This window comes from Xenia sp. Carnegie-2017, unplaced genomic scaffold (assembly GCF_021976095.1).
Source record: "Xenia sp. Carnegie-2017 unplaced genomic scaffold, XeniaSp_v1 HiC_scaffold_19, whole genome shotgun sequence".
Taxonomy (NCBI): Eukaryota; Metazoa; Cnidaria; class Anthozoa; order Malacalcyonacea; family Xeniidae; genus Xenia; species Xenia sp. Carnegie-2017.
The window spans coordinates 6,073,636-6,091,354 of record NW_025813481.1 but is presented as its reverse complement, the minus strand read 5'-3'; the positions used below and the strand labels follow the sequence as shown (position 1 = coordinate 6,091,354).

General features: G+C 34.4%; 3 protein-coding genes and 1 long non-coding RNA gene across 8 annotated transcripts; 1 reads left to right on the top strand and 3 right to left on the bottom strand.

The window, feature by feature from the left end:
• Positions 1-802: 802 nt before the first annotated feature.
• LOC124438047 lies at positions 803-8,768 on the bottom strand. 5 transcript variants are annotated; one of them, XM_046988032.1, is made up of 8 exons: positions 8,672-8,768; positions 8,150-8,248; positions 3,181-4,554; positions 2,927-3,104; positions 2,047-2,862; positions 1,549-1,978; positions 1,165-1,480; positions 803-1,072 (listed from the first exon to the last, which is right to left on the bottom strand). In XM_046988032.1, exons 2-8 carry the CDS (start codon positions 8,155-8,157, stop codon positions 979-981), a joined length of 3,216 nt encoding a protein of 1,071 aa, XP_046843988.1. In that variant the 5' UTR covers positions 8,158-8,248; positions 8,672-8,768; the 3' UTR covers positions 803-978. The 5 variants fall into 5 exon arrangements, with proteins under 5 accessions (XP_046843988.1, XP_046843989.1, XP_046843991.1 ...); XM_046988033.1 differs by lacking the exon at positions 8,672-8,768 and adding an exon at positions 8,333-8,400; XM_046988035.1 differs by lacking the exons at positions 8,150-8,248; positions 8,672-8,768 and adding an exon at positions 7,125-7,206.
• LOC124438067 lies at positions 6,795-7,357 on the top strand. The gene is made up of 2 exons (XR_006945960.1): positions 6,795-6,998; positions 7,181-7,357. It is a non-coding gene; the product is annotated as an uncharacterized LOC124438067 (long non-coding RNA).
• Positions 8,769-9,955: 1,187 nt separating the features above from the next.
• Positions 9,956-12,026, bottom strand: LOC124438061 (eukaryotic translation initiation factor 4E-binding protein 1-like). The gene is made up of 3 exons (XM_046988054.1): positions 11,756-12,026; positions 10,679-10,858; positions 9,956-10,604 (listed from the first exon to the last, which is right to left on the bottom strand). The coding sequence occupies exons 1-3, from the start codon at positions 11,895-11,897 to the stop codon at positions 10,564-10,566; spliced, it is 363 nt and encodes a 120-aa protein (XP_046844010.1). The 5' UTR covers positions 11,898-12,026; the 3' UTR covers positions 9,956-10,563.
• Positions 12,027-12,159: 133 nt separating this feature from the next.
• LOC124438049 (cGMP-dependent protein kinase 1-like) lies at positions 12,160-17,711 on the bottom strand. The gene is made up of 19 exons (XM_046988038.1): positions 16,519-17,711; positions 15,931-16,097; positions 15,734-15,847; positions 15,516-15,621; positions 14,896-14,959; positions 14,697-14,774; positions 14,478-14,572; positions 14,342-14,410; positions 14,195-14,272; positions 13,927-14,065; positions 13,603-13,739; positions 13,446-13,535; positions 13,269-13,368; positions 13,159-13,200; positions 12,996-13,094; positions 12,863-12,927; positions 12,571-12,756; positions 12,434-12,500; positions 12,160-12,362 (listed from the first exon to the last, which is right to left on the bottom strand). Exons 1-19 carry the CDS (start codon positions 16,947-16,949, stop codon positions 12,267-12,269), a joined length of 2,223 nt encoding a protein of 740 aa, XP_046843994.1. The 5' UTR covers positions 16,950-17,711; the 3' UTR covers positions 12,160-12,266.
• Between the last annotated feature and the right edge of the window lie 8 nt (positions 17,712-17,719).

The following is a 17,719-nucleotide window of genomic DNA, read 5'->3' as shown; positions in this document are numbered from 1 at the left end:
TTTCTTCATCAGTCGCTTCGACATAAACAGCATCTAATTCGATACCAATCTTTGCGCCACTCTCTGTCATATGTTTCAAATCTTCAGCTGATATATTCGTGTCTTCATGAAGTATAACGGTCATATCCGAACCACTGGATGACACCGTGCTGTCACGTGATATACTGTCGGTGTCACTTCTTGCGTCGGTGCAAATGATAGTGCTATCCTTTCGATAGGGTTGAGGTGATGGATATAACTGTCGTTTATCAGTAACTTCTAAAAATACGATAAAACGACATAAACGACTGTAAGATTTTCTCTAGAAATTAAGTAATGCTAGAAATGAGCTTGTTAAAAGCTTTCTTACTTTTTCCAGTGTTTACGTTTTTCAACAATTCTTGCTCTGGTTGCGTTTTGCAACTCATGCTCAAACCATGAATTTCCTTAGTCATGTTTTCTACGTTTTTGACGATCTCATCAGCGTCAAGAACAGAACATGATATATTACTTCGTCCAATACTCTTTCGATCTTTCCTTGAACTTCTAGCAGTGTTTCCCAGCGTTTTGAGGAAGGAAACGTCTTCATCCGTATATTCCACCGACACAGGTTGCTTGCAACGATAATCAATAAAAACTTTTACATCATTTGACTGATTTTGGATCTTATGGTGAGGTAAAACAGGAGAATTTAACACATCATTGTTGTTTGATTTGTCAACCAAAAAAGAAGTGTTGTTCGAGTTACTTTTCTTCTCTTCTACATTCGCTTGTCGTAGATTTACTTCATCATGAATTGCAGATGTTTCTTCTTTTCCATTAAGTTCATGTTGGGAAAACTTCATTATGTTCATATCAAAGTTTGACAAAATATCCCTAAATCTATTTGTCTTGTCCACAGAAAGCTCAGCAACTTCAAAAGCTTTATTTTGCTTATCGTTCCTGTTTTCATTTAACTTTTCCCTATTCATGTTTATCTTGTTGATACTGACATTTTCTTCAACGAGCCTTTTCCAAAAGATCGCTTACGCTTGAAGATTCCGAGTTATAACGACGACGACCGACGGGAAGAGATTGATCGAGATGATTGAAGCTAAAAATGGAACATTTCAATGAAACCAGAACATCATTGTGATATATCATTGTCAATCTTCATTGCAATAATCTACAATGATAAAGTTATACCTGCCAAGTTTTGTTACATCGAAATTTTTTTGATTCATTTCAATTGTTCGCCTTCTGTACACATCAGAGCTCTGAAGCCTTTGTTTAGCCAAAGCGTTATTTTCATTCAAACTACTCCAACGTCTTGAGCCCGGAGTAAGAGGTGAATTTGACATGATAAGATTTTCCTTAAGAGATGATGGTCCAACAGACTTAAGTTTACCACTTTGAGTTTTTTGTTCGATCATTTCTGATGAAGGTTGTGTTTTTTTGACGCTTTGTCTCAGCGTTGAAAACACAGGCTCAATATACTTTGTTTTGTTGCTTTGTTGAAAACCTGGAGACAAAAGAAGAAATAGATTTTCTAATTGATAAATTTACGCAGATAAAGAGTTAATATCATACCTTGCGAACACTTTACAGCTGTGAAATAGTCAGGAGGAGGTTGTCGCTGCTTAGAACGTGAGTAAACATGGTTTGAAAGATCCACCATTGAGGATGGTTGACTTTCACGTTTATGGAAACGAAATGCCTCCCAAGATATTCTATCTCTTTTCACTGAAGGTTTTCCAAGATCAATTGTGGACCTCTTGGAACATGTGATTGTTTTTAATGGATTGTCCACTGTAACTAATGTTGCAAGTAAAGGTGCGTCCCCAGTATTTGTGGTCGGAGATTTATGTCTTTGCAATGTGGAAAAGCTCTTGATTGAAGAAGATGAAGAAGAACGCAGAGAAGAATGTCCATGCCAACTTCGTCGTGTTTTTACTCTACCAAGCTTTGTGTCATTAACCTTAAACGAGTCCTTATCTGTTAGAGAACCAGTCATGCTAACCTGAAAAGAAAATTGAACTTTTTTCCTCGTATTCAGGGTTTTGACAGCTACACACAAACTTTTATTACCTTTGTATAGACATCTCTCTTATGATGATCACTTTTCACTATCTCACAACTTAAAACACGAGTACAAGGAACAGAAGAGGATACTGGAGATGGACTACGCGATCTATTCCTGGAATGTCGAATATTCTTGCTGATATTGGAACGAGAATAAGAATCACCGAGAAATTTCACTTTGGTGAGGTAATTTTGATCTTTGTTTTTCCCACAATTTAATTGATCATTCGACATATGACGATGAAGATTTGATCTACGAAGATTGTAATAATTACAATCTTCTTTAGAGTTTCGCATTAACGATTTCTGTAATGCGCAGTTCTTCTGTAGGAGTCCAAATCGTTCATTCAACGTCAATTTAGTGGTGTTATAGTTAACATAGCCTTTATTAAACAGATCACGAGGGGAACACTCTGATGGCAAACCTTGAAATACAACACGGCGAATGTCTGAAGAATCAGAAGAGCTAATGTCAGAGAAACAACCACTGTTTCGATTGCTCACGGATGGTGAAGATAAGGCACATGGTGAAGAATTTATGCTTGAACTTTCATCAGACGTAGTGGTAAGACAGTCGGATGATGTTGTCCTAGATAGGGCACTACTTTCTAAATTCCGTCTTGTAAATAATTCATCACTACAAGAGCTAGAGCAATATGATTGATTTCTCGTTGAACGTCGTCGCAGCCCGGATGGTCTTCGCTTCAACACGGACCATGGACGGGGTCCACGGAATGTACTGGATCGAGCAACTGAATTTTTGATACTTTGAGCTGTTATGTCATCAAAAGTTCCCTTGGATGAGTCAGTAAAAACCCTCATCTAAAAATGAAGAAGGACATAATTTGAGTAATAAAAACCGTGATCTTTGTTTGAATAAACAAACCTTTCTTCCTCTGGTCCAGTCCACGCTGACCATCATGGAGTCAGCAGAGATATGTTGAGAACTCCAACTTCGACGCAACTTAACACCAGAATTACGATCATTGTGATAAATTGTTCTCGCAAATGGTGAATCACCTTGAAGAGGAGAGGGGCATAACTTGCAATGCATTGGCAAACATCTAAAAATATATATAAGTTGTGAACCTGAACATAATGAAATGATGTTCAATTTTCAATATTAGATAAGAAAATTACTTTGCATCAGCAGAGCGACTACGTCGTTTTGTGCTTTCAATGCGACAACAATCGCGACAAATAAAACCAGCATTGTGGAATAAATCATCTCTGATTTCTTCAAAAGATGGTGACATGTCATGGCAAAGATCTCGTTGTTTATAATAACCCAGTTCTCCAGAAAACGAGTCCCAACGTTTCCCTGCTTGCACTTCATTCTCCCAAATATCACCATAATCCCAACTGTAAGGCTTCACTGTTCGACGTCCATTAGCTACCATACCGTCACCCTCCGGCAAAAGATTTTCAAACTTTCTAGTGTTCATTTGTTTATTGTCTTCAACATGTTCATCAAGCCTACTTGACAATGCGTGTGAGCCCTCGCTTGAGATGTCATTGCTTTCTTCGTCAGTTGTAGACGAGCTAACATTTTCCTCTCCTACCTTTATATTTGTTGAAGAATCAAAATATGTGTCTGTTTTCAAAGAATGAGAAATATCATTTTTATCTTTAGATATATTATCGGTTTCAGTGTTACCATGAAGAATATAAAACACGCTTTCATCATCACTCTCTGTTTCATTAATGCACGATTTATTTTCATCAAATGATTTTTGTGCTGTAACAAGATTAGACCAGTCGGCATTTGCAGACGAAAGAGACGATACTGGTGGTGGAGTATTGTGATCATTAATAGTTGTTGAAACCTGCAGACTTGAAGATTCTAATTTTTGTTTTTCTTTTTTAGCTTCAATCTGTTTTGCCTCATTTATAGATGTGATCAGCGATGACAGCTGATTTTCACAAGAATTTCCTAAACTTGGGTGGCTTAAAATGTTTGGATTTTCTCTTACTTTCGACATTAAAGAAGACAAAAGAGACATAAACTCTGCACACCGCTCATCATGATTGGATTTTTTAAGTTCACAGTTTTCATTTTTCTGTTGTACGATAAACGTTTTTTCAATGCCTTCTTCTGGTTCACCTGTCTCTTCGCTTCCACTCGTAGCGTGACCACCAAATGACAATCTTGAGTTGAAACATAAGCGATATAGATCCCCAGTACTGCCAGTTATTTCAGACAATCGTTTTAAAATATCATGAAAGTCTTTGTCTTCTGCACTATCTTCAGCTAACGTAGGTATAGATGTAGGAGTTGAATTTAAGTATTGTTTTGAAACTTCATTTTGATTTGGGTTATTGCTGTCACAAGTGGAGGAATGTTTGTCCGTGACGTATTCTGAGCAAACTAGCGTCGGTGAGTGTCGTAAATCGACATCTTCGAAACATCCTGAGTCTGTCCTGTATCCATCGGTAGTCTTTCGTCGGTTGTTTTTTAGACGACGTTGCACAACTTTCTCTTCTGACATTTTCACGATCAAAGCATTAAAATTTCTATAAATTCAAGGTGACAAAATATGTGAGGAAACGTCTCTATGTACGCTTTGCGTTGCAGGAAAATATGACATTAAAAAATTCAACACACTGATGCTGTGCGTAGGTACAAACTTCAACCAGGTGAAAAAATCATGTTTCTATTAAGTACAGCGTACATGCTTAGTTTCTTCTAACCTCCGATTTATGGAAAAATTGTAAATGTACATCTACAGGTGAAAGGAAGAGCTTGCCTCGACTAAATACAAACAAATATCCTTGGTAAAATAATAAACTTCTTAACAAAAACACGACGATAACATGAGAAAACGGACAAACAGAAAAAAGATATAAACGTAGATAGAGAGAAAGCAATCAACGGAGCCTAAACACATGTAAATATGATTCTTTCAAGATGCATCAACTGCACTGTATATAGACGTTTATAAATTATTCCTTTATTTTTATTGAAGAAAAATCAAAAATCACAAGTAAATTATGTCTTAATACCAACAGCATTAAAATAGGAAGGTGAACACAACACCACAACATCACAAATACCAACATGAAAAATTATTTATAAAATCATTATCTGTTTGGTTTACTTCAGCCGTTCTTCAAACTTCTTCAAAACATAAAAACATTAAATTTTTTGAATTCCTTCTTTCCGATACTGGTATCATTGTGACTGCATTTCACAGGACAGATTTTATGCAGTCAATTACACTGTAGGTCGTAATTTCTAAGCTGTAACAAACACGTCTAGCTTAATTCTTCCAGAATCAGATTACCAACCATAAATAGGTGGTAATCTGGTCATTTATGGCGCGTGCTGACGTAGGGTGCAGCTGCCGCAGTTTGTTTATAAATGTAGTCCATGGGATAACTTTTATTTCGTAATTTCACCAAACAGACTTTCAACCGTCTAATACCGTTTGATATCACATAACTGATAAGAAACTATGGGGGAGCAAAAAGATCGATAACAATTGCCGAAGATGACGAGTTATAGATGTTTTAAATACGCAACAGAAAAGCTACTTTGAACTTTAATTCCTTCACACTTTGCTATGTTTCTTGAAGCTGTTAAGCTCTTATTCAACCTATTTGTGTATTTTATTAAACATTGAAATAGCTTCATGACACATATTATCCGATCGTGTGTAACAAATGCAAAAAATTGCGCAAAAATATTCAAAAAAATGTACGATCGCTCTGGCCTTTTGTACAACAGTCATCTTCTATGATTTCTTATATGGGAAATCCTTTAATACTCTAAAATAAAGCTTCATAATAACCACGTATAATATCAATAAATTTAAGAAAAAATTCAGAACCACTGTTATATATAGCTGATTCATCTGATCCATAACGCTGCAAAGTTTCTTCATTTAAAGCATATCTAATGAACCAAAGCAACCAAGTTATCAAATGAAACCAAATCTCTGAACTTTATTAATGATTTTCAATCTTTGACGCAGCGCTCTTTCCGAAAAGTTTAATTAAGGAAATCAAAACAGAAGACTCGTGGCAAAACATCTTAAACCTGGCTACATGAACGCAACATAAAACATTTGACTGCTATGCATTAAAAGAAATGTACGTCTTTATTTGTTGCATAAGTGATTTAACCAAGAGGACTAAATACCTTTACTTCTCATAAATGATGGTGAAATTTGTTTGCCTTCTCATTCCAAAATGCGTAACGGCCGAGCAAATTCAATCAAGGAAGAACAGACAGACGAACTGCTTAGATCAAATGTTTTCCATATGACCCCAATATGGTTTTGAGTATAAGTTATGAAAGCTTAACAGCGTGAGATTTTAAAAGCTTTGGAAGATTAACTTACCGACTTGAAGACGTCGAGAGAATATATATGCGAGATTCGTGGGAAGTCGGTGTATGGTTTCACATTTAAATTGTAGTGATTTTATGCTCTTCGTATCATCGAAAATCGTAAAATGTACGAACTATTCACGCCTCATCATGATTTGTTTAGCAACAGAAGCAATATGAGTGTTGAATTATTTGAATTTATGATTCATAGTGAAGACAGACACGAGAAAGTTGTGATATTTTCACCATTTTTAGCAAATGAAAATATCACATTTTCATGGCAGATAAAACGATGCACTAATGTTAGATAAACTAGATAAACTAAATGATTCCATGACCGTTGTTAAGTGTATAAAGTGTAACAGAAGTCGACAGTCGACGTCATGTGAACAACAAGGTTATTTAGATGACCTTCAAAGATACTTAAAAACCCGCTATACATTCCCACGGAGAAAACAGTTTACACATCAAATTTTACTCTTCGCAATATAAATATAGATAGCAGTTGTTGTTTATTCACTCTCGTCAAAGTTTTATTGATGCATACTGTGGAAATGTTAAAAAAGGATAGCAACTCGTATATTGCTCAAATTTGGATGCAGGGAAATATGGACAAAAAAAAATGAATGTAGGAATATTTTGGTTAATTATGTTAACGTAAACTGCATACAAATGTTGTGCTTATTGCTTTAAGAAACGCCTATTTTCTCCGCAAGCCAACACATTCGAGCGTAAAAAACAGATATATAGTTACCTCAATCGCGCATAACCCCTTGTTTAGTTCATGGTTGATCAATTGCTTTGATATAGAAATGAATAATGCACACGAAAACAACTAACACCGCAGATGGATGGCTGAAATTTTAGTAATGCACTCGAAGTGTGACAATATATTTCTGATTGAAAGAAACTGGAATAATATATTAATAGAGATTGGTTAGTCAGTATCGAAAATATGACAAATATTAAAAAAAAGTTTCACAAAACCGTGCCGCCTTAAAATGCCAGTGCAAAGTGTGTTTTAATCCCTGAGCTTAATCATACATAGGAACAGCACTGCAATGTCAAAAATGTAAAGTGCAAGTTAAATTGCCCATGAGAATATATGATAAATTTCCGGGTTTAAATTTAAAGGCACTTCTCCTTTGAAAATTCTCTCACGCTTCGTACGTGCAAGGACGTTAATGAAAGTGTCATACCTCTTGATGAAAACGACGAATATTTAAAAAATAAACAAATAAAGAACAATGTAGTCACTTAAAATCTATAGCTATTAGTCCTGCTTGGTACGAGGTCTACATGCATGGCTCGTATTAGGAATGTTGTGAGATTTCAAAGAAAAATAGTAAATAAACACTATAGCAACGCTGACTATAAGCCGGAGATAATAAATCTATGTTATTGCACGCAATATGTTCACATACCTGGAGGCAAAGAAGAAAAAAACGAACATCATTTTAAACAGCAAGATAATTATAAAAGAATTACTATATGTGCATTTTTTTCACCCTATGTTCAAAAATGATATTATTCTAGAAAAGGAAGCGGTGTTGTAATTTTTGCTGTTCGTACAAACTGGAGAAGACTAATTAATAAGACATTTGATAGCCTTAAAAGTGCATTGCTTTTGCAAATATTTGCATTTGCATCAATTGTTGAGAGCAATAAATCAAATTTCAATAACATATATTATTATTCGTAGGCAGGATAAACGACTTTTTCAAAGCAGTATTATAGTGACAGAGGACATAGCACGTTTACCATATAAAGTGTACTTACTGCTGCATGGAAGGCTACGAGTCGATGTAACTTTCCCGGTTGATACCAAAGTCGTTCTTTGCAAATAACATTGTGTTCCCAAATCGCAAGCTTTGGAATCTTTATGGAAAAAAGAGAGAGAAAGAATTCATATTTTCTAAAATAATTACATTACTCGTGTTTACAGTAAATGAAATTATTTACAATGATAGTCTGTAGTTAAATCATTTTAGTATAGGCACGTCAATCAACGTTTATCAACTAACTGCGACAATTGGAATCACAGACTTATCTCATTTATTGTTTGAGAGACAAAACTAATTAATGCTGATATTGCAATGTACATCCAATATCTGGTCAAAAATCTGCTCATACGTAGGTATAAACCAATGTCGAAATCGCCAAGAAATTGTTTTCAAACACTTTGATAAATAACATTATTTTCAATAATACATCTTTCTTATTCAAAGATGTATAAAACATTTAGGATTACACAACGCGCCCACTTCTTATTTATAGAAGAAAAATTTGACAGTGTCTTACATTAAATTTGACGGAGGAAGATCGTGAGCGACTGAACGTTGGAATTGTCTCTTCAGATCCACTCCTGGATTACAACCAAATTCCATGTGGAATTATGAAACAATGTGACTCGCTCTCGACGGCCACTGGTGACAGCTAGTGCCCATGACTTGTATTTGACAACGAACCTGGATTAGTCAATAATTAATTAATTTTGTTTAAAGGAGTTCTTCTCGTGAAAGAAACTAGAATAACTAGAATATTCTCCACGTGACTCGTTCGTCGTCTGTTTCAATCGTCAAAATGAATAATCACAAGTCCAAGATTTTAAAGTTTCTACAATGACAATCTTTGATGGGCCAAGCCATCAATGTCATAGATATGAAGCTACGCATATTCGAACGTTAAGTTAGAAAATTTCAATACGACCTGAATAAGACTTGTTAGACTGAAAACTTTATCAAATAGCTTCACAAACGTAATTCGTGCCTGAGTACAACGTAAATTCATGCCAGCTGCCAAACCTCGACGTCTTACTGTGAACTGTCTATGAATTATTACTAAATTCTTCATTTTCCTCAAAGAAAAAGCGTAAGCACTTACCGCTGATGACTTCAACATAGCTCAGATATGGAGTCTGAACAAAATATGAACGTTACTAAGTTACCTTAGAGGTAGTAAATGCTACCCTTCTAAATTGGGTCCAAAACGCCGCATAAAGATAAATGAACCAATGGTTTAAACGTGTGGCTAATAGCTAATGAGAAGATGCCAGATATAATGCTCCTGTATTTTTGTGTCTTATCCACATAAAACACGTACAATTTTGATCATAAACGTGCGTAGTGACCAATGATCATCAGCACAAGGTAAATTTGCAAGGCAGTCTCGATGTTAAAAAAGTAGCTTTTGCTCGTTTTGACGTAGTAAGTCTCAGCAGGAAGAGCATGGCTCTAAAGTCGTCTTTTTGCCATCTTTAAAGAAGTTGACAAATGCAAAAAACTGATATAACTCGAACTAAAAGTACGTTATCCAAATCATCAGGATAGGCATTTGTTATCCAAATCATCAGGATAGGCATTTGTCATCCAAATCATAAGAAATATTGCCTGAACAAAAAACCTTCGGAGAAAATTACTTTGAATTCTAGGATACCTGTATTTGCAGCCATTGTACAACTATATGATGGTATTGCCAAACTATGAGCTCAAATTATGAAAGGTAGACTATTATAATTTGCTTGAATTCTTTGAAAATTTTAAAAAATTATTGGACAATGACTTCAATAAATTTTGCACATATGAATGATAAAGACAAGAAGATTAGTATATTCTGATGACATTTGGTATAAACGTCTGTTAGGTCATTTTATAGTCCTTTTTTTGTGTGTAAATATATTTACAATTTTTGTGAGATAATTCTATTTAAACCATTTAAAAAATCTAACATTTATGTGTAAATTTTAACATACAAAACACTAACAAGGAACAATTATTCACATCAACATTCTTCCATAAAAACCATCTCACTTTAACAACAAAAACATCAAGTACCAAAAGAGTACATTAAGTTCAAGCAATCTTCAATAAAGTTGTAGTTGTTCTGCCAAACATAATGAAATGCCCAGCAAGTGGTAGTTGAACATAGATCTTACTTGGACAAGAATTAAAATTACATAAATTCACTATGCAATTACTATTGAAACATAAAAATAAGGCAGATGTGTAGAAAACAAAAAATTTCAGAAATCTTTGGTAGAACAGATTAATTACTTGATGAGATATAGTAAGCCAAACTTGAGATAAGACTTCAATGCAAGCAGAACAACAATTTATAATTCAAAGAGATTTTCTAACGCAATATAAGTGAGGAATAAACTGGATTTATCGTGAGGTTTTCACTAGAAAATCACTTCAAATATCCATTTGAAATTGGGTATGATCCTCAATGCCAGCTACACAAATGACAAATGTGCAAAACAAGGTTACTTTGGAAAAGATAAAATAGGCAATAATTTGTTTAACATACCAGCCGCTGTCTTAACTCCTTCATTACCATGTGTGTCTTCCTCAGGAATAGCATCTTGCTTTTTCTCTTTACTATTACATGTTATGCCAGGAATTACTGGCAAATTTGATGGAGGGGTTCGAGATAAAGGTGAATTACGTAATTCCATCAAAAACTTTCTCTCGTAGATGATCCTGGTTCCTGCAAAGGTTGTAATTGTTATTGTCACATGACATGGCTTGATTGCATCAGAAAATGCACAAATATCATATATTATACAGACTGCAGCAGAAATTCAAATTAATAGAATGAAAAATATGTCAGAATCCTTCTTTAAAGAAATACAATCGCCATTTCTTACTCAACATGTACAAAAAATAGTTAAACGTAACTTTCAAATAAAATATATTTATAGTAATTTATGTCAACAATATGGAACAATAGATGACACATGTAAATAAAGTAAGAAACAATCCATTAAAATCTCTACCTAAAAAGCATATTCTCAGCAATATCTTCATAAATTGCTATGATGGAAAGCAAAACTACCACAGAAAAAAATCTTAAACACCACAAAAGTGATAAATCACACGTATTAATAATATTTTCGACGCATTTCCGGAACGAGGCAAAGTATTTTGCCATCCACCCACGTTTTAAAAGCAAAACAAACCGATTCAGCAAGAAATCTACAGAACACGACTTTTTTATGGTCAAAAGACCCACTTACAAAATGATCTGTACAGAAATACCGTTTAATATTTTTCACTAACGACACTAACGGCGTCGCGTGAAAATCAGTATTTCACGCATAAATATCGTCTACACATATCTTTAACTTTAATTGGTTTCACAGCTACTGCAATCGTGCAAAATATAATCGTTAATGTACAAATTCAAGCCATTAAAAACACAAAGAAATCAAAACATAGTGCAACATAAATTTGCATCTGAATTTATCGTTGCACGACATTGAACTGAAAAAGTATTCATTTCTTATACGTGTCACAAGGTCGAAACAAGCCCTAGAATTTGATTCTGTCGGATTTCTACAAGCAGTATGAAGTTAAAACATGAAAATTCGAAAAACATTAATACCTCCGGGTGTCGTACTAAATATTGTGCCTCCAGGAGTAGTTGAATATGCACTAGGCATATGAGAAGGATCGTGAACTTCGATTCTCCTAGTTGGGATGTGTCTTGAGGCTGGTGGTAGCAGGCCGGCTGTAGCACCATTCATTTTTATCAATAATTTCTTCGTTAAGTTTTTATCAAATAAAAAATCACAACTCTATCAACGACAACCTTTCCCCTAAAATCTCATCAGAATACAAACACAGGAAACCAAATCAGAGCATGTCACGAGTTCTAATGACGTCACTAAAATATATAAGGACTGGAAACGAGACATTGCCACTGAACTATATTGGCAATGGATTAGTCTCCTTTAACAACGCTGGCTTACAAATTCTCCGTTCATTCAAAGTGAAACCACTCAAACATTCATTCAAATGTTATATTTTTTCACGAATCAGGGTTTTTCAAGGTAAGTGTAAGAGCAAAGAGATGTACTATTGACAGGAATAAATAAATTCTTTAAAAATATTAATCAGAAATATTCATCCCATCCGCTGAACTCATCAGGAGGAATATCTTTTTCTGGGAGATACTTATCAAAATTTGATGTATCAACGTTGCTAGAAAGCTAAAAACATAAAAAATATTTTTTCATCATAGAAAACAAGTGCTCTAATATAATAACTACTTAGCCGTCACCTTTGGTTTATGTGGAGGTTCAATAGTTTGATCAAGCAGACCTTGCCAATGAAAACCTTGAAACCATCTGATGAAGATCATAAAAAAACCCATTTGTTTATGAAGGTTACATTTTATTAATCGATATGTAAAATTACTTGTGTTTTTTGATGTCCTTTGGGCCATTTTTTTGATATCCCAACCTCTCTGTGGGAATGTCTCGACACAGTCTCCGTATGAGTTGAACGGAGTTTTTACTGATGGTACGAGGAAACTCTAAGCAATCCATACCACGTAGGATGATTTTATAGGTTTTCATGGCGTCATTGCTAGTGAATGGTGGCCTAAAGATAAGAATATATTACAGCGAGCGTCGTTTTCATTTAACTATTTCAAAACCAATCACAACTTATAAAATTTGCCTCATCTTTGCAACAAATGATAACCTACTGTCCAGTTAGAAGTTCGAACACAAATATACCAAGAGACCAATAATCAACTGAAAAATCATGACCCTGAAAAGACGTAGATGGACACTCAGGGATAACCAAGGGTTGGATTTCAATGACAAAACAATCTGCACCTTATTCAAGATAATCTCAGGTGCCACATACTCCGGAGTTCCACAAAATGTCCAGGTCTTATCGCCAAAACCAATTTTTTTTGCAAAACCAAAGTCAACCTTTTAAAATAATTAAAAATACTCAAATAAAAAGCAAACATTATTACGGACAAATCCGTCTTACCAGTTTAGCAAAGCCGTTGTTGTCAAGGAGTATATTTTCTGGCTGAAATGGAAGAGTTTTTGAGCATAAAGTTCAATATAAAATATCCAAGACATTTCAAGTTATCTTACTTTCAAATCTCTGTAAACAATTCCACAACCGTGAAGATAGGAAAATGCTTCTACCATTGAAGCAACGTAAAATCTTGCAGCAATTTCATCGAATTTTTTCCTGTAAATATACAACAACATAGAAGATACACTAAAATACCTTCATAACTAATTCATATAATACTGGAATGTACACACTTATTCCGTAGTAAAGTCCATAGTTCACCCCCTAAGCACACCTCCAACAGCATATAAACGTATTTATCATCTTTGAACGTTTTGTACAATCTAAGTAAATAAAACAGGTCTTGTAATAAACACATATGCATGAATAATTTATTTAATATTTTTATACTTTGCAATAAAGGCACTCGTGCATTCCATAAGAATATTTTTCTCTGAATAAGTGTGATCTTGTTGTCTAGTGTCGACGATATGCTTTTTCTTTAAACATTTCATAGCAAAAGTACTTCTATCTTTATTGCTTTTAACCTAGAAATTAAATTTATTGCACTCGTAAACACAAAATAACACTTTCACTTTTCACACGTAAACTATCACGAGTGAAAATGGAAAATATTTTCCAAGTACAACTAGTCTGAATAGAAAAATAAATGAAAGAGGTAGTGTACGTATACAAATTAATTCATCAACTTCAATTTAACTTAAACACATTTACCAACTCAACACGTCCAAATCCTCCGATACCAAGAGTGGTTACTACAGTAAAATCGTTGAGTTCGTGTTCTGCTATACATCTAGGCGTGTTTCTTGAGATATTACTCATATTAACCAAGTTCTCGCTCGATATAGCAAACCTAAAAAATAGTTATAAGGTTTTCATTCACATGTGTTCTTTCTTATACTTTTGAAGGAAATAACGCAACACTATAAACTGTTCCTTTTGTACACCATTGGTAAGATAAGCATTTTAAAAATTGACTAACCTTATTGCTCCTCGCTGCTCATCACCATAATCTTTAATCTTTAGCTCATTTAAATCACCGATCAGTTCTTTAAATGCACTAAACCACAATGAAATCTTTTCAGAAATTATCCCGATCATAACAATTAATTTAGAGTATTAACTTTACTTTCGTTCCAAAACCAAGCACGAGACTCCTTTGGCGCAAGCGATAACGTTTGCCGTCCGGCAGTCTTCACTGCACACAAGGAAAGAAAAAAATTAGCTCAGGTCCCCATATGAGGAGAACTGACGCTTTTAAAAACCTGAGAAGCGCTCTTTCACCAAAATAATCTCCTTTCTTAAGTGTTCGAACAAGTTGAGGAACAGAAGAATTGTTTACAGTCTGCGTTACTTTAACCTTAAAATTTTATTGATAAATTGAATGCTTAATTTTCCTTTCTTTTTGTCGTGGAGCTTTTGACGATAATATATGAAATTTTCTTAAACGACATTTATGGATATATGTATAATAAAACACTCACCATGCCTTCAATGATAATAAAAAATGTGTTACCACTTTCTCCTTCACGAATTAACACTGTTCCTTCATCATAAATTTCCTTCAAAAAATAACCAATAAATCACGTGCAAACCAGCATATTTCTCTTGAGCAAACACACACACACATATATACATATCACGTGGTAAATCATTTAAAAGTATGAGAATGAATTCAAATACTTCTTGTAAAACATCGACCATCTTTGTGAGTTTTTCTTCTGGCAACTTGCTGAGCAATGACACACTAAAGAATATGTCGTGAAGTAGTTTATAAATAAGTAAATACACCTGCGGTAGGGCTTCAAGTATAATGGAATTAATGGGCAGGCTCTGATGAAGGTTATACTATGACTGTGATAAAGGTAATGGTCAGGATGTAATAAAGGTTATAGTATGACTGTGACGAAGTATATACTCAGACTGCAATGAAGTTTGTAATCAGGCTTTGAAATGTAAAGTTGGACATGTGATAAAGGTTGTTCCCACGATGTGATGAAGTTTGTAATCAGGCTTTGATGAATGTAAAGTTGGACATGTGAGAAAGGTTGTTCCCACGCTGTGATGAAGTTTGTAATTAGACGATATGATGAAGGAAACAGTCGAACATGTGATGAATGTTGTACTCAGGCTGTAAGCAAGTTTGTATACTGTAATAAAGGTTTTAGTCAGGCTGTGATAAAGATTTTAGTCAGGCTGTGATGAAAGTTTTAGGGCTGTGATGAAAGTTTCAGTCAGGCTGTGATGAAAGTTTTAGTCAGGCTTTGATGAAGGTTTTAGTCAGGCTTTGATGAAAGTGCAACCTTTTAAGAAATTTACGATGTTCTTTAAGTCTTGTAATACCAGTACGCATCATGATGACTTTGAAAACAGAACGATCTATAACCCACAGTCTAGAATGTTCTTTGGCTAGAAAAAGATAGCAGTAAGCACGTTAAATTTTGAGTACTAACTTTCGAGAACTTCTTGGTGCAAGAAATATAGCAATTTTCTATTTAGAATATATATATAATGCACTAACCTCTAACAGAAGCCGTTCGTTTACAATTGTACAAAATTGCCAGTTCTCCAAACACCGTTCCACTTGACATTTCACAAAGAACATTACCATCCTTGCTCACTTCAAGAGTGCCATCTATAAATGAATAAAAACTATTGATTTGCTCTAACTAGATGCTAATAAAAAGCTGCACATTTTTATTGTTCAGAGCTCACAACCTGAGAGAACAAAGAGGGCATCACCAGTTTCACCTTCCTTTATAATGAAGCTATCCTTGTTATATTTCTTAGGATACATACAGCTGACGATTTCACGAACTTGAAACTTCTCCAGATTCTTAAGGAAATCGTTAGCATAGATTGCTTTACGGATAAGATGCCGACAACTACAAAGATTTTAATAAACATTAGGGAGAAAATCGTGCTATATGCAAAAAATATTTTTAGCAAAATTATTGAGGAGTTTGAAACTTCGACTTCTCCCTCAATACTTTCACAGCATACATTTGTTTAACCTGTCTGTCTTCATCATTCGAAACATCATTTTAATTATATTCAAGTAATTATGAAATTACTTTTAATCACTCTTGTTATCGATGTTCCATAATCAAAACAAGCTTCTTGTTCACTACTTGATTTTCAAGTTTTAACCCACGTCAACGTGCATAAATTCATCGTTATATTTCATACATGCAACAAAATATTAAAAATAGAAATGTTTTAAAAAGAACTTTTATGTATTTAAAACATTACTGACATACAGTATCGATAGTCCGTATAATGACGAAGATCATCAGTTTCGCTTACCTCGAATCTTTTGTGATTGTCTGTAACTCTAGATTAGATTCCTGTCGACGAATGTTTGAACTGCTCTCTCCACTCACAGCTAGTCGTTTCCATTTCAAGGAACTTCTTCCTAAAAATGATAACTTTTCCTTTTGAATTTGACGCGATTCATCCATCTTAAGCGTTGAAGAAGTCTGCGCCACAACGCACTCAAATTCATGAATACGTTTAGACAATTTTGTGTTTTCTTCCTCTTTCATCAACAGCATACAATGCAATTTGTCCAGTTCTTTATCCTTCTTTGTCAAAAGCTCATCTTTCTCCAACAGTTGCTGTTGCAGTTCGACAAATGCATCATTTTCACGGGATGTGATGACACTTGGCACTTTATGGCTGCCATTCAAGTTATTATTCTTAGCTATACTATTTCCCATTGTCAAATAAAAAAACATTAACGAGGTCAATTATAATAGACCATAAAATAAACTAGAATTTCTCCTTCTCTTGCGAAAACAAATCGAAGTTGTTCTGATTTCCTGCTTAATAAATCAAAGACCGACAAAAAATAAGCGCAGCCACGCAAACGTCTACGATTTGAAAATCATTAGACACCACAAATCATAATCCACTTTAGGGTGACAGCATTCAAATAATGTCAAAAAAGAAAACACTTCTTTTAAAAGACTTTCAGGGAAACCGTGAAGTTCACGCAATATAACGAACAATTGTGAACTTCAAATAATCACCACATTTGTAATGCAAGAGATAAACTCTCCAATGGATTTAACATTGATGGATGATGTCAAAAACTGAAAAACCACCAAAGACACAACAAACTTCGTCTTTCAAAAAGAGATTTTTGTGAGGGTGTATAGATTTTATCAAATCTTCTTGTATCCACCAAACACGATCCAATATTCATTTGAGTACGAACTGCTCTTGAATAAGCTCCAATCAAACAAGATTGTCAAAAGAAAAACAACTCATAACGAACTTCCTTTCAAACCGATTACATTTAAAATACCAGAATGACGAACTTCGGATGACAAAACAACGTTCGCAGTCATTTTTATTTACAATCATTTCCGCTGATTTTCGTCATGACCTCGTCAAATGTAGTTTTAAGCGTCATAAGATTAATCTTATCTTAGTTCTATGGAAGGGCAGCTGCAATGAAGATAGCGTCCATGTACAATTATTAATTAATGATTAAATTTCATGT